This window comes from Vigna umbellata, chromosome 1 (assembly GCF_029865625.1).
Source record: "Vigna umbellata cultivar VRB3 chromosome 1, Vumbellata_1.0, whole genome shotgun sequence".
NCBI lineage: Eukaryota > Viridiplantae > Streptophyta > Magnoliopsida > Fabales > Fabaceae > Vigna > Vigna umbellata.
Window position 1 is genome coordinate 80,873,171 of NC_142165.1, and position 17,039 is coordinate 80,890,209.

The 17,039-nt window shown below is 32.8% G+C and overlaps 1 protein-coding gene across 1 annotated transcript; it reads left to right on the forward strand.

Moving 5' to 3' along the window:
• Positions 1 to 6,685: 6,685 nt before the first annotated feature.
• On the forward strand, positions 6,686 to 7,607 carry LOC124819489 (uncharacterized). The gene is made up of 2 exons (XM_047291016.2): positions 6,686 to 7,180; positions 7,296 to 7,607. Exon 1 carries the CDS (start codon positions 6,770 to 6,772, stop codon positions 7,169 to 7,171), a length of 402 nt encoding a protein of 133 aa, XP_047146972.1. The 5' UTR covers positions 6,686 to 6,769; the 3' UTR covers positions 7,172 to 7,180; positions 7,296 to 7,607.
• Positions 7,608 to 17,039: the final 9,432 nt, after the last annotated feature.

Below are 17,039 nucleotides of genomic sequence, written 5' to 3' on the forward strand. Positions count from 1 at the left end.
CCAAAAAGATAAGAATACTCCTTCTTCATAACTTTTTCTAACTCACAAGTCATTTCCTGCGTAGCTTCATCCCATAACACCTTTATTGTGCGAATGTCCTTTCCTCGCAACGTCTTAGTTTGCACATCTAACACTCGTACTGGTCTAGCTTCAATGGTTAAATCTTCTTTAACTCGAATGCCATCCACTTCTAACACATGACTTGGATCTAATATATACTTTCTCAATTGAGACACATAAAAAACACTATGCAAGTTTCCTAACCAAGGTGGTAGTGTTATCTCATAGTTTACTAGATCAATCCTCCTAAGTACTTGATATGATTCAATAAACTTTGGCGTCAACTTCCTTGACTTAATAGCCCTCCCAACTCCTGTTGTTGATGTCACATGCATAAACACATGATCTTCAACTTCAAACTCCAAATATCTCCTCCTTTGATCAGCATAAGACTTCTACCTACTTCATGTTGCTCTCATTTGTCTTGTATCATTTTCACCTTATCAGTAGTATAACAACTCTGGAACCGACATAATAATGTCTGACACGTCCTACTATACAGAGCTTCAAATGGTACAATCTCGATGCTAGAATGGTAACTATTAGTGAACTCAACCAACGGTAAAACCTCGTTCCAGCTCCCAAGATGATCCAAGACACAGGCCCTCAACAAATCTTCCAAGGATTGAATGGTCTTTTCAGACTCTCCATCGGTCTGAGGATGATAAGTCGAGTTCAATCTCAACTGAGTACCCAAAGCTTTCTACAAAGTCTGTAAAAACCTAAAGGTAAACCTCATATCTCTATCCAAAACAATACTTGTAGACACTCTATGCAACTGTACAATCTCACGAATATAAAACTAGGCCAGCTTTTTTAATGACATATCCATTGATTTATTGGCGAGAAATGAACACACTTAGCCAACCTATCCACAATTGCTCAAATGGAATCATATCCTTTAGATGATATAGACAAATGAGTTACAAAATCCATAGATATACTATTCTACTTCCGCTGAGGTATTTCCAACTACTGTAACATTTCTCTATGTTTTTTATGCTCCACTTTTGCCTTCTGACATATCAAACAAGATGATACAAACTCAGCTACATCTTCACTCCACCATAACAAAACCAAGAAAATAAAGTTCACAAAATAGCAAAATTGAACATGATCCAGAGTTAAAAGTTATTTTTCTGGTTGGTGTATTAAATGGAATCTTGACTCAAAAAGACGTTGGGAAATATGGGAAATAACGCTCATTTTGGGGTCATTATGGTTTTCATGTAAAAACCGAGAATTTTGTAGGTTTCCAATTAATTTCCCAAACAATTCAAGAACTTAATTTTGAATTAAGGGTAATTGACAAAAGATTCAATAACAGGTCACAATAACTACAATTAAACGTGAATCAAGAAAGACTAAAATTGTGCTGAAAGAGTGAGGTGCAGAATATAACATGGTAATAATAAAATTGAATTGTAACTAGGTAAAACATTAAAATAAACGCAAGTAAGTAACCAGGTACAAAGGCTGGAAATTAAAATTCAGAAAGATAAAGTGCAAGAAAATAAATTTGCAATAGGTAAAACAGAATCAACATTGAAACTAAGGGAAATTTTTTTGGAATTGCATTAGATTCAAGAAGAAAAATATTACAAAGAGGTTTACCCAAGGATCTTGTGATCACTTTGTACTTACAAGACTCCTCTCACGTAGCTCTCCCCTTGTACAGTAGAAGCATTCCCCTCTCCAATGGTTACTTTGCACTCAATAAAGATCAGAATATTAGGTGTTATTGGTTGAACCCTCCACAATTTTCACAAACTCTCTATCTACTCATGGTGAAGACGAAGACTCCTAAACTACACTTTACTCTAAGCAGCAAAAAAGGAGGAAAGAAACCGGGCCGATACGCCAACTCTCTCTTAGATGCTTACACACTCCCTTTTTAAAAGAAAACTAAGACTTATTTTACAAAAGAGGACAAGAATAACAAAGGACCTAACCTTCAGCTCCCAAACTACAACTTTCGTACCAAAGGGTTTTTGCACAATGCCCTCTCAACTAAAACCAAGTTCTCACTCTTTGCCTCTTTGGACTGCATATTGACTCAGCTTCAAGCCTTCACCCCTGCTTGCGTGTGCTCCCTGCTTCAACAACTTTGTCAACCTGCAAAGGGGAATTTCGATTCAATTGGGCGCGGGTTGTCCAATTCTCTATGCAGCTATGCATTTTGGGCTCAAAAGCAAATGGGTTGAAGCCCTCTGATTTGTCCAAGTCAGCCTTTTTTGACTAGAGGCTTTCTTCAATTTGAGAAAATTAGAGCAATGGTTAAAGTCCATAAGTGCAAAGCAAGATTCCTATCTAGGCAAGAATGTATTTTATTTTTTATTTTTATTTTTATTTTTATTTATTTATTTTCTAAAGAAATAAAAAAATTATTATTTACAAGAAAGCACTGTTAAGAAAAGCTTTTTAAAGGAAATTTCATAAAACTCTAATTTTTATACAAAAGCTAAAAATCTATTCTAATCTAAGAAAATTACAAACTAACTAAAACTAAAAAGAAAATTTTATGAAGGAAAAAGGAGAAAAAATGGAGGGTTAACCATGACTTCATAGAAAATTTTTAGAAACTTAACAAAATCTTGAACATGTTTCCAATCACTAGTAGTTGGGGGACCTTCATCACCAAAAAAACCCATAGAGTCTTCATTGTCAAGTTTTTCAAATGCAACTTGAAATTTTGTTGTTGCATTTAACATCAAATATGTTGAATTCCACCTTGTGGGAACATCAAGACACAATAAATTTTTGCAATAAATTTTTTAAAACTCTATGCAATCTCTAAACTTAGTCAATCTTTGTGGTGAAGACCTTTCAAATCTGACAGCATTCTTAATACTTGTTATTGAATTGTGCAACTCTTTTAAGCCATCACTCACAACTAAGTTTATGTATATGAGCACAACATCTCATATGAAAAAATTGTCCATCCATTACTAATTAATCCACCCATATTCTTCAGTTTGTTTTTTAATATATAGCAGCCACATCATTAATGATACATTATCAACTGTGAGTATGGACACATTACTAACTCTTCATTCCCTTAAAACTTCTTCAACTTTCCTTCATATTGTTTCCCCTTTATAATTAGGTATGACTAAAAAAACTGATTATCCTTTTTTTTTATACCTTTAATCATTGCCTATGAAATGTGTAGTGAGTGTTAGGTAGTTTAAATTTTGAATTGATGTCCAACAATTGGTAGTGAGTGCTACTCTAACACAATTTGACTTAAAACCTAACTTTTTCATCATATACAACTGAAAACAATCTCTAGCTATTGTAAACCATGATGGGACAACAAACAAAGGTTGTAATTATCTACACAAGTTCTTAAAACCTTCACCTTTCCACCACCCTGAATGGTTGTTCATCAACAATAACAATATAGCAATTGCCTTTCGAGGGTTGCAAGAAGACTGTTACTATCACCACTTTTAAAGGTGAGAGTTGTTTGATTGGAGTCATTAGTGGCAACAATGGATATTTAGAACATAACCTTTTAAGGTGATTAAGAAGGTTAGATGTTTCGTGTGTCTTTGGATCACATCTAAATTGCTTACCATAATGATTACATGTTGCAATTGAATATGTGGATGTCGTGAAGTGATCCCAAACAACATAAGTTGTTTTCTTACCACTAACATTTGGTTTTCTCTATTTTTGTATTTTTGGAAAGAGGGACATTATGGTCCACTCCTAAAGGTTGAAGTTTAGTTTTGTAAGATTTGGCTCGTTATCTTGTTGTGAACTTGAAGCAATTCTTGACGATGTCTCTCCAGTACATCTGTAAAAAAAGAAGTCATCGTCCATCACTACCAATCATATATTTGTGATTTATTATAGAGAATTCTATCTATAAAGTTAATTGTTTAACCTTTCTAATACTGTCCAACAATATTGTCAGAGAATAAAGAGTTTGTGAGAAGGGATCAAATTTCTAGTAGATATATTTTTAAGAAAAAAAGTTTTAGTGTATAATGGATAAAATTAATTAGTGAGCATAAAGAAAATGAAATCAATATTTGAAGAAAACCAAACAATCAGCGTTTGAAAAACTCATGTGCCTTGGGTGTCATCATAAAGAAAAGGAAATCAATGTTACATTACAAAGGTTTTGTACCTCCACTGTCCACGACGACCACATTCAAAACCTCTTTCCTGAGGATGCCTCTTCTGCTGGCTCCCCCTAAGTGTGCGTCGCCGAACAGATCCATTGGCCACTATTGAAGGATTAGATTGTCGTGACCCAAATGAGGAGGAGCTTGACGTGGTTTTGGAGAGCTGCAGCTGCAGCTGCTTCTCCGTGCAAAGGGTTTCGGAGAATGCGAAGAAGAAAGGCCCTTGATGGAGCATAGCGAAATAGGTTTCAACGAAGGATTTAAGGTTGGGGAAGAAGAATGAAAAGCAGGGGCATACAACTACTAGAGTTTGTTCCAAAAGAGAGTGTTTCTATTCTTAAAAAAATATAATAATAAAAATATTACTCGGGGTATTTTCAAATATTTTTTCCTGATTCGTATCCCTCATTTATACCCGTTTTATACACCTTAATTTATCCAGTATCAATCAGGCAGAAACCTCCACCATGCAAAACCACTCATAGAGACGAAAGAAGATTGTCCTCTCAGTCACCAATGTAGGGAGAAACGAGCCCGCCATGACAGTTGTTAGAGAAGAGAATGAAAACTACTGTTCAACTCTAAATAAGGTCAACTCTGAATAAGGTCGATTCATATTTTATAAGTGGGTATAAATCTTACCTTAAAAGCTGTTTTTTGAAGTTGAGTGAGGCTTAAAATACACTACTAACATGGTATCAGAACCATAATTAGAGCCTATCCTAGCAAGTTCTAAGTGAACATTCTATTTTTCTATTCCATCCGCTATCGGTCGTTATCGGACCATCCAATTTCTATTATCACCAAACCTCGTAAATTTTGGCAATTTACCCGTATTACATAAAAAGAAAAATTGTTTTTAATTAAAAATAATGTCACTGTGTAAGTTTTTTACGTTAAATTCTCCGTTGTTCGAAGTTAAATCCGTGACGGAAATAACTCTTTTCACTGGTTTATTCCGCATGACCTAATCTCTTTGGTTAACCAATGATAATTAAGTTGGCAAAAGAAGTCATAAAGATGAGTTAAGTAGGGTTGAACATTTTCTTGCCGACCTAATGAAGGCTATAAAGTATCGATTCTCTTTTAAAATGTTGAGATTCGAATGTCTCGAGAAAATTGGGGTAGATTCTCCTCTAGACTGACCTTAATTACGAAACCGTGATCACTTGTGCTAGGGCTTCAACAACTACCAACATCCGTTCACACGATAATAATCTCAACCCCAAGAAAAAAAAATCCCCTATAGAAATCAAGCTTTTCACAATTAGTTGTCAGGTTTAATCAAGTTCTAACTGCACTGTATGTATTATCGGTTATGATTTACATGTTAAAAAATGAATTTTTAAACTTAACTCAACTTTACAAGATTGGTTTATAAAATAAAGTTTGCATTCATTTATATAAATTAGTCTTATCTTTAATCTGAGTTCCAAACGTAGGCTAAACTGATAAACTGATAAAGTAAGCAATAAGAAAAAATAACCATATTTGGCAGGATTAAATAAAGCAATTAAAAGTTTACACGTCCCTTGAGCAAGATAATCCAAAGAGATTACTGTGTTACGTTTTGCGCAAGATTCATGCATGTCATGCCAGAATAAAGTAGAGGGTCTGTGGATCTGACATAGTAAAATGAGCCTCGAGCATTGAGTGTGTGTATATATGATATTGGATTAGATTAGAATAATAAGGACTAAAGCTCGGTTGATTGGATGGTATTAAAATAGAATAATAAGAAGTAAAAGCATCATTTATCGGATTACAAGAGACAAAGTTTGCTAACAGGATGGGAGACAAAAAGGGGGACAGGCTCTCAGGCCTAACTTTTCTCCCACCAACATAGCTATGTGCTGCTTTTCATTAATCTTCTGCTAACTAACAAACATCAATCTACGATGCAGCATGCGACCATTTGTCTTAAGCTCAATTGCCAACCAATATATAAAACCTAGTCCACACTCAGAATGTGGATTTCATGTGAACAACACTTGCAAAAACAAACACGTGAAGCTCAATACTTCAACTCAAAGATTCTTTGCCGCATCAATTATTAGTCTTGCATTGTTTCCTTCTTGTGCTTACAACTAGCTTTTCCAATATTTGACAGAACAAGAGAAGAATATAATACAGACATGCTAAACAATCTGACTTAACCCACATGACCCTGGGAATTCATATCATCAAAATGTTAAACAATTTCCTCTGTATAATATAGATAAAGGAACACATTTTTTTAAACATTTTCTCTGCAATTGGTCAATAGTATATATCATTTTGAGAAAGTGTATTACACTCATATTCACGGTGCCGAATTACTCATGTAACAGTTAAACACTTAAAGGTGAAGACCCGCATTCCTAGCATAAAAAGACAAATCTAAACAACATGTTATATCCACTAAACACACACACACATAATAGAATCCCCATCATTATAAAAGGGCAAGGACCTGCATTTGGAAATTAACCCTTCAGACTGACCGAAAACAGAAGATATAATATATATATATATATATAAGTTTTTCCCACATTTGTTCCTGCTCTATAATCTCAAAGTTCTGTAGTAGTAGTATGGACCCCAGAATCTCCTTCTCCTATGATTTTGTGGTTTCCCAGCAGGCAATCAAGCATGAAAATATATACACAGAAGATCCTGTCTCTTCAGATTTTGAATTCTCTGTGAAGAACAATTCTATGATATCAGCAGATGAAGCTTTTTTCCAGGGCATGCTGTTGCCTCTGAAGAGTAGTGACTGCTCCAAGAAGGTGACTTTGAGGGATGAGTTGCTTGCTAACGATGACTATGAAGAGGAGTTACCAAGATTACCGAAGAGTTCAAGTCGGTGGAAGGAGCGATTAGGCCTCAGGAGGGTTTCATCTAAGAAAGATAAGAACAAGAATGACGGGTTTCAGCAGAGAGTTGGTAATGAAAAAGGGTTTACTTCGGGACAAGGAGACAAGACTGTTAGCTAAGACAAAATGGTACGATAATGTCAACCATCTTCATATTCATATTTTTTAGCACTTTATCTTTTGCTACTAAATATCCTTGTTTATACACTTTTCAATCTTATAATTGAGTAAAATCCCATCTCAGGAAATGTTTTATGAAGGTGGTGTAACTTGTAGGAGCACATAGAAGAAGCATTCATTTCTCAAAGGATGGGATGACATTACTAATATCTAAAGACATGAATTGCAAGAATTTTGGTCTGACTTCCTTCTCAACCCTTTTAAATTTAACCTAAGTTATGTGCCCCACCTATGTAGTAGAAAGAAAGTAGTAAGCATTTTAATCTTTGTACAAAAATTGCAGTTGAAGAACTTCCATGTGTCAATGAGTATTTTTCTTTGTGTAGTACATTAGTAGAAGTGGCTTTTGTTTGATAGAAAGTGACTTGCTAGTTGTTATTAGTACCAGTACGTAATCAAGCATCTTCTTCTTCTTCAAGCAAGTTCTCTACATCTTATACTGCATATTTAGATTTAAGTTTACAAACTTTAGTTTGAATAAAATTTAAACTTGCAAACTGAGTTGACTATAACTCAGTTCTTACTTTTACCAAACTCAAATTTTATATACAATTTTAATGCGCGATATAATAACCTTATTTTTTAAATGGTTTCGGGTGCAAATGCCTTGTAGCACTGGTTTTGCTTACTCAAAAGCTATTTTTGCTAGAGAAAGACAACCAACCTCAATCATTGATAAAAAAAAAATACCAATTACTATCATACACTTACAAAAACAATAAATTTATTAAATCAAATTCCTGAATTTTATCAATAATTAAAATGTCATACTTTCCTATTTAAGGAAAAGTATTTAACTTAATGTGTTAGAGGAAAATGAGATTCAGTATTATCATGGAATAAAATAGATTGATACATATAATTTCTCTTAAACAGAATTGAGAAGCAAAGTAACTAATTACTAACTGAAAACTCATGTTATCACATAACATAATTACAAAAACCTATCCATAGGTGTAAGAAACTAACTACTGTTATAATTAATAGGTTTTGAAGTTGTGAAAGGAATAGTTAATAGAATAGAGAAAATGTGAAGATAATAGAATGTGAAAGTAGTAATTGGAAAAAGTATATTTTGTAGTTGTGTTGCATCAAATGTTAGTGTATATATAAGTATTTTTAAACTCGATTTCACCCACACAATTATTTTAGAAAATGCTAGCTAAAACTTATGTAGAATGTTATAGATATTTATCTATGTAGAATGTTATGGAATTTTGCTTTCTATCTTAGGCTTTTCTATATTGTTTTAAAATTTTCATTACATTTTAATATTTCCCCTTAATGCAAATTAGGTATAGCATGCAGTAATTCAAACTTAGGTCTTTTCTTCAAGAACTCCATAATTGGTAGATGTTCCATCTTTTTTATGTCACAACAACTATTAGACCTCTTATTATGTCTAGTCGTGTGACTAGAGCAATTGTCTCATTCTAGTCAATTCCTTGTTGTTATGTGTAACTTTTAGTGACTAATCTTGCCTTGTGCTTTTGTATATTTCTATTAGGATTGAGCTTTCACTAGTGCAGGAAAAGGATACGACAACGGTTGTTTTTTACAATCAATAGTGGCTCAACAAACAAAGTATATTAAGACGTGGTAAAAAAGGGTGGGTCTAGCATCGACTATGAACCGAACCAAAAGGTAAAAAAAAATTAAAAAATTGGGTTTTTAGCAGCGATTAATTAAACAACCGAGACCATAAACCCTTTTCTGCTTTAGTTATTTGTACAATCATTGTCATAGGTCCAAATAAAAAATATAAAAAAATAGGTTTTTGGTTGCAGTTATATGAATAATCGAGGCCATAGACCCTTTTTTACTTTGGTTATTTTTACAACCGTTGTCCTAGGTCCAAATATATAAAAAAAAATCTTTATTGTTTCTATTTCATCTTACACATAGAACCTACATGTCAAAACCAGCAACCACAACCCAGAAACAAACCAGTTTATAATTTCTAAACAAAACAAAAGTATAAGCCAAAATCAATGCAATTATAGGCATATAATTAATCACATATCCAACATACAAAAATAAACAACATATTAGAAAAATATAGGCTTAAATTAAAAATAAAATTTCAAGATAATAATAGAAACCTGTGAAATGCGAGCTACAATGGATGGACACCACGCTTTGGAGAAATATTAACAATCTCACCACAATGTTACCGTACTTGGACACAAATATCAACAACAGATTAATATGATGAACAAACGCAAACACAAAAATGAAAAAATAAAATAACAACAATTCTGCTCACCATAGAAGTAGAGACGAAAAAAACGCGATGGCAACAACGAGCAACCGATTTTTTTTGGATGCCACGGATTTACAAAAACCTGTAAATTTTTAACTTTCTTATAGCGCAGAAACATATTTTTTTAAAAACCTTAACCTTTAAACATGCATAACTTATTTTAAAACATAATAGTTCCAAAAGCCTTATCCAATTACATTATTCTAAAAGTAATTAAAATGATTAAAGAAATAAACCAACTACAATTACATTGTTTTAAAAGTCTATACTAAAAGAACTTTTTAGAGAAACCTAAATCTTTCCCCCCGTCATCTCATGAATCTAACATGCCTCTAGAACATCTATAATATCATTTGCTCACGTGTACACATTATACGATCATCATCGATAATTTTATTCACAAATCCACAAACACAAACATGTATAGGGTAAGATACCTATAAAACAATCATAATAACAAGATATGAACATACTGATTATATCAACAATAATCAAACACATCATACATAACAGTAACAACAATAGGATTCATACTCCTCTAACATAAACAATTCAATCATAATGAATTACTCAATCATCAATCCCTGATCCTTGAACCTCGATCATCGATCCTTGATCACTAGTCCTTGTCCTCACTAACATCTCACACATAGACCCTTGGTATATCCACTCATTAACACTTAAGTTAACTACTTACTATAATCATTATAGTAACACTGTTATCAACAAAGCATCACCTAGAGCATCTCAAATATCATAATCATTATCGTAAACATTATAACACCCCAAATTTTGGGATATCACGGTTACGAGCAAGAATTTAAAATTTTAAAACATATTATCATTACGGAAATCCAAATTCAAGAAGTATTTACAATTAACCAAAACTAAATCATAGTTCCAATTTACTACAAAATAAAATTGCCAATAAAATATTTTATTTAAAATAAACTCGTAAATTTTTCAATTCTCTCAATTCGCTCGTCGTGTTATGTCGCATCCAAATTATTTTCATGATCATATGCTTTCATATAACGATCATATGCTTTTGTATTACGAGCTCCCAAATGTTATTCTTCCCAATCATCTTAATCTCTTCTTCCATAACCTTGACTCATATACTTCTTGCTTTGTTGCATCTTGATAGCAATTAACCTCAATCATGGTCATATTGCAAGTTTTGTATATGTCTATCAAAGATCTTACTCATCTTTGAGTAGACTTTGATGAAGAATCTTCTTGTTGTTTTTGTTAAGGTGGAAAAAACGTACCTGAATCTTCTGCCTCTTCTTGAGTTTCTTCTTAAGATTGTTGCATTAGAACTAAAATGTTGCTTTTAATAACTTTCTCTTCTTCCCAATTCTAAGAATCATTTTCATCAACCTTAACATCTCGACTAATTATCAGCGTTTTGTTTGTAGGTTATAAACTCGATAGCCTTTTGACAATGTGTTATATCCTAAGAATATTCCTTGATAGTCTTGTTTTCAAGCTTATGCCTCCTTGATCAAGAACATGTATGTAGCAGATAGATCCAAATACTCAGGTGTTTATCTAATGGATTTCTTCCACTCCAAGGTTCAATAAGAGTCATGTCTTGGACTATCTTGATTAGATATTTGTTTATAATGTAAATTGTAGTGTAGACTGCTTCGGTCCAAAAAGTGTTAGGCATACTTTTCTTATTTAGCATTGGTTTTTCCATCTTCATGACAATGTGGTTCTTTCTATCTCGATCACTTCTAAGTAATTTTATATATTTTTGCTTTGCTTCTTGATGACTGCATATTTATGTCCACATTTATGCTTTAAAATTAAATTTTTTTTATGAGATTCAGGTGCTTAAATGATTGATTTAAAGTGAATTTGTGATGATTGGAATTGTTGGGTTTGAGAATTAAAGAGACGTAAAAAGCGAGTTTTAACGCATAAATTATTCTTGGATTTTCTAATATTTATTTGTGCAGCTGAAATTAAAGCTTTATTGGTCTAAATTGCAAATTAAGACCCAAAATCATAATTTGTTTGAAAAATAATGTACAGATGGGCCAAACAGACAACTTTTACCCTTGCACCTCCCAATTTCCCTACATACACCCCTCTTCTCTTAACTAGGCCCAATACTAAGCCAAACTCCACCAGATTAGGCCACGTGTCCAAATCCTCTACACACAGATCTAACCATTTGTCACGTTATTAATCCTCTGCACACTAAATAGACCAACCACATGCTGCCACATCATCATCTTCTTCCCAGAAACCCTAATTCCCAAATCCAAACCCTAGGTCATGCACAGCCGCCGCCAATAGCAACCAAAGAGTCGCTGCAAGCCTCTCCATTACTATTCTCATCATCATCGCGCCACCCATTGACGCAACCATGCTCACCTTCGTTGCGTCGCGAGAATCGCGCCTCGCCGTCCCCATCATGTGTCGCCGATACCGTTCCGACAACACCCAACACCAGCGTCGCCGCCGCAGGACCACCATCATCATCCTTGTCGAAGCGCAAGCCGCCACCATCCAGAGTCGTCGTTAGATTCGCGAGTTCCTTCTCCATTCGCGACGCCTTTCGCATCTTTGTCTCCACAGAAATCGTAGCAAAGCACCCCCATCCTTGTGAGTTCATCTTCATCACCATCTCGCACCTCCATCAAAACCGCGAGCTCCGCTACCACCTGCAACCAAATCCAGATCACCACCGCAAGCAACCATCAACATGCACCTGCATTCAGAAAACTAGAGATCCAAAAATCGCATCAGCCACAATTTTCCCTTTCGCGGCGCAGGCGCAGGGGCAAGCTCTTTTCCCAATCTGAAACCTAATTTGGGAGAAAGGGGAATTCCACGTGGCAAGCTCTCATTGGCCACGCCCTCTTTGGTCAAAATTGGTCAACTGATTTGAATCTGGTCAAGGTTGGTCAAACAGGGGTTCAGTTGCAATTTTGAAAAATTCAATTGGGGTTAAAGCGCAGATAGAGGAAATTTTAGGGCATTTGTGCAATTTTGGAAAGTCAGAAAAGCTAAAAGATAAAATTCAGTTGTTGAATTAATTTAATTTGGGAATATCAACAGAAAATATATTCCAAATAATGTTATAATTATCTAAATCTTTTAGTTATTTGGAAGATATGAGATAAAAGATTCTGTCAACTGAATATTCAGAGTCCAAGCTCAATCAAGCCCTATATAAAGAGACCCAAGGGAGGCAGAAAGGGGACTTCATTCATTCATTCTCTCATACTCCTCTCACTTTTCTTTCATCTTGTATTCAACTCCATTCATGGAGAGCTAAGCATCTAGGACTATTCTACTGTAATTCCATGATGGATTCTGAGGTTACGTTAAGTTAATGCAATTGTTTATTTTTATTACTGATTTAAGTTGTTCTCTCTCTATGTCTTTCATCTCTCTATCTTGTTAAAAATAAAGATTTTTGCATCATAATGTGTTTGAATCTACATGCATATTGATTATATGAGTTCTAGGGTTTCTAGGTTAAATTGAGAATCTACTTTGATTTAATTTAGGAACTTTCATAGGATTAAATGGTTTTTACTATCAATTGAGAATGTACTTTGGTTGGTAGTAATAATTTCAACTATAATCAATTGAGAATTTACTTTGATTGATTAACTTTTAACTTGGTTAGGAGATTTAAGAATAGACATGATTAAACACAATAGAATTTGATTGAGAATGTACTTTGGTTGAATTTATTGTGAATAATCTAGAAAGGTTTTGCATTTGATTGAGAATTTACTTTGGTTAAATGCATGCTCGCCCTCAAATTAATTAAGAATGTACTTTAATTAATTTGAAACTTAAAAAATAATCAATTGAACAATTATCCGTGAATAACCGATGATGAATCTATCTTGGAAAAGCGGTGGAAGTAGCCTATTTAATCATAACTGTTTTTAAGTTTCTTATTTGTTCTTTAAACATTCTCCAAACATTACTTTTATTTTTATTGCATTGCATTCATAAGATTGAAATATTGAAAGGCAATTCCGTATTCATTGGGAGACGACTCAGGGTTACTTTAACCCTATCTACTTTCTTGAATACTACTTGGCAATACTGAAGTTGCCTTGAAAAATAGTATTAATTTGATAGCTTCAACGACAGCTTATCACTTCTGTTGTAATGATGGTGTTCTCATTGGTCTAGAAATTCGAGTGTTGATTAACTTCAGTAAGTCTTTTGCTTTCTAAGTTGTTTCGGTAGAGAACAGTAGTCTATGTTGCTTTCCTTAAAGACATTCTTCATAGGCTTCATCACTATCTTTTAAGGACGGAAGATTTCTCATCATATTCTTTTGATATAACAACTTCAAGGCATGGAAATTGAAGTGGTCGAATCTTCAATGCCATAACCATGAATCATTGACTTGCCCTTTCATGGCAATGTTAGTAGCATATTTTAAATTTATTGGAGAACCTTCGTTCCCCTCTTCAACTTTAACTTGACATGTCTCTCGCATTTAGTTGTCATAGATAGAAGATTTATATCTTTCAAAATGAAAAGTATAGCCTTTCTCCACATTTAGCCAATGCTTAAGAAATTTTCTATAATATTGGGTACTAGTAGAACGTCATTAATGAGTCTCGTTCCTTTCTTGGTCTTCACCATGACAGTGCCTTTGCCTTTAGATTCCATCATTGCATCATTCCTCAATTGTACTTCAACTCTAATAGAGTTATCAATTTCTTTAAAGATGTTTAGATCATTAGTCATGTGATTACTACACCCATTATCCAATTTACTTGTTGATTTTTGTTGCGACAATTTTTTTCTATGTGTCAAAATTTCTTACAATACTGACATTGAGGTTTTCAGTATGCCAACAATCTTTTTCCAAGTGATTTATCTTTTTACATATGGCACATTGAGGATATTTTCCTTGATGGGTCATAAATAAACTTCTAGAATTTTCTTTATTTCTATCATTTCTTCTTTTGATACGTTGTTGTTGAATTTATCAAATTAATACTACTTTACAAGGCAACTTCAGTATTGCCAAGTTAGTAATCAAGAAAATAGATAGGATTAAAGTAACCCTGAGTCGTTTTCCAACGAATACAGAATTGCTTTTCAATACTTGATTCTAATGGAGACTCTGAAGGATTAGTAAATGTTATGTAATGCTTATACATAAAACTGAAAAACTATGCTAATGAAATTAATGTTTGAAGAATGTGAGTCTAGTTGAAGAACAAATACAAAACTTAGAAACAATTATAACGAAATAGGTTAATTCCACTCCTTTTCCAAGATAGATTCAACATTGGTTATCCACAGATTATTGTTCAATTGATCATTGTTTAAGTTTCAAATTAATTGAAGTACTTTCTCAATTAATTCGAGAGCGATCTCACAATTAATCAAAGTAGATTTTCAATTAAAAGCAAGACCTTTCTAGGTTATTCACAATGAATTCAACCAAAGTACATTCTCAATTGAATCATATTGTGTTTAATCATGTTTATTCTTATATCTCCTAACCAAATTAAAATTTAATTAATCAAAGTAAACTCTCAATCAATTATAGTTGAAATTCTTACCACCAATCAAAGTACATTTTTAATTAGTAGCAAAAACTCGTTTAATCATATAAAGGTTCCTAATTCTCAATCAAAGTATATTCTCAATCAAACCTAGAAAACCATTGAACTCCATATGATCAATATGCATGTAGATTTAAACACTTTATGATGCAAAAATCATTACTTTTAATGTGATTGAGAGATGAAAGACATAGAAACAAGATAACTTAAATCAATAATCAAAAGAAACAAATACATTTAGAATTCATGATGAAATTACAGTGGAATAGCCCTAGAAACTTAGTCGTTCATGAATGGAGTGAAATACATGGTAAAATAAAATAAGAGGAGTGGTGGAGGATTGCTTCCAATGGAGGAGTCTGAGTGAATGAATGAGTTATAATTTTTTCTTCCCTAGGTCTCTTTATATAGGGTTTGATTGGGCTTGGATTCTGAATATTTTATTGATAAAATCTTTTATCTTATATCTTCCAAATAATTAATAGATTTAGATAATTATAAAAATATTTGGAAGATACTTTTTGTTGATAAAATCTCTTATATAATAATGTAATATCTCCCGATTATCTTCTAAATAATCCAATATCTTCAAGATATATTTTATTACTGTCGAGATCTAAAAATATTTGAGAATATCTTTTCTAAATTCAAAAAGATTTAGCCAATATTATCTTTTGATATTTACTGATATAGTTAAATTAGGTAATTATTTAATAATATCAAATAAAATATCTTAAGATATATTTCCCTAAATTATCTTTTATCTTAAACATTCATCAATTATCAAATCTCTTTTTGTAGACAAATAGAGAAAATCGCAAGATCCAATTTTTGTTGTCTCTTTCGTCTTCTTAGCTTAGCCAAATTTCTTCACTTTTTCATACTATGCTTGGATTGAGTTCTTGTGGTCTTAATTATTTTCCATTATTGGATTTATCTTTAAGGTGTCATGAAATTTTAACTAATTTATTTTCATACACCTCAATGGGCTCAACAAAACTATAACTATACTAACACACCTCAAAATATCCAAAGAATATTTATGCAACTAAGAATCTATTTTTATCTTGTTTTAGTATCTCATGCTCAATAAACCCAATTATAACAAATATTAATTAAAATATTCTTTTAAAGTACAAAAATTAATTAAGAATTCAATATTAAAGACTAACTGAGAGGATAAATATGCACTCATCACATTTACTTTTATTTCCTTCATATTCTTTATTCTGATATCATAGTTTTAGTTTTGATTGAAAGGAATTTTCTACCAAGTCTTTTTTTACTCCTTTTCAATCTTTGTTCATAAGCTTCAAGAGAGTCCATTGGTTGTGTTATTAACAATGTAGTCAAATATTTTATTTGATTAATTGTGATTGCGATTGAATCAAATTTTTGGAGAATAGAAATTAATTTTTTTTCAACAATTTTTTGTCGGAAATATTTTCTCCACATGCTCAAATTTGACTAATTTTATTTTATTCTAGAATAATATTCTTGAATGGTCTCAAATTCTTTCATTCTCATTAATTCAAAATCTCATCTTAGAAAATGAAGTTTAACATTGTATACCTCATCACTTCTTTAAAACTATTCTTATATTGTTTTCCAAGCTTGCTTTGCACTTGTGACACTTATTATTTTAGGAAAGATTTGGTCATCAAATACTTGTTAAAAAGCATATGAAACCTTTAATTCTAGCTTTGACCCTAGAAGAGGTTTAGCGTGATGTTTGTTACCATAAAACTTCTTATATACTCTTTGTTTCCGCATAACTCTATTGACCAAAGTAGATGGAGCAAAGAGCATTTCTTCTCCCATCCTCTGAATCGTTCTCACCAGATTAAGATACAAAGTAAGAGGAAGGTTAAATGGGGTGTTTGCTTGTAAGTGGCAGATGATATATTTACACAACTTGTTCACGTGTCCTTTTGATCACTCCTTTGAAATCAAAATTATGTTACATAGTAGTTTC

Bases quoted from the DNA above. Each gene is read 5' to 3' on its own strand.
- LOC124819489 (XM_047291016.2), top strand. From the start codon at position 6,770: ATGGACCCCAGAATCTCCTTCTCCTATGATTTTGTGGTTTCCCAGCAG.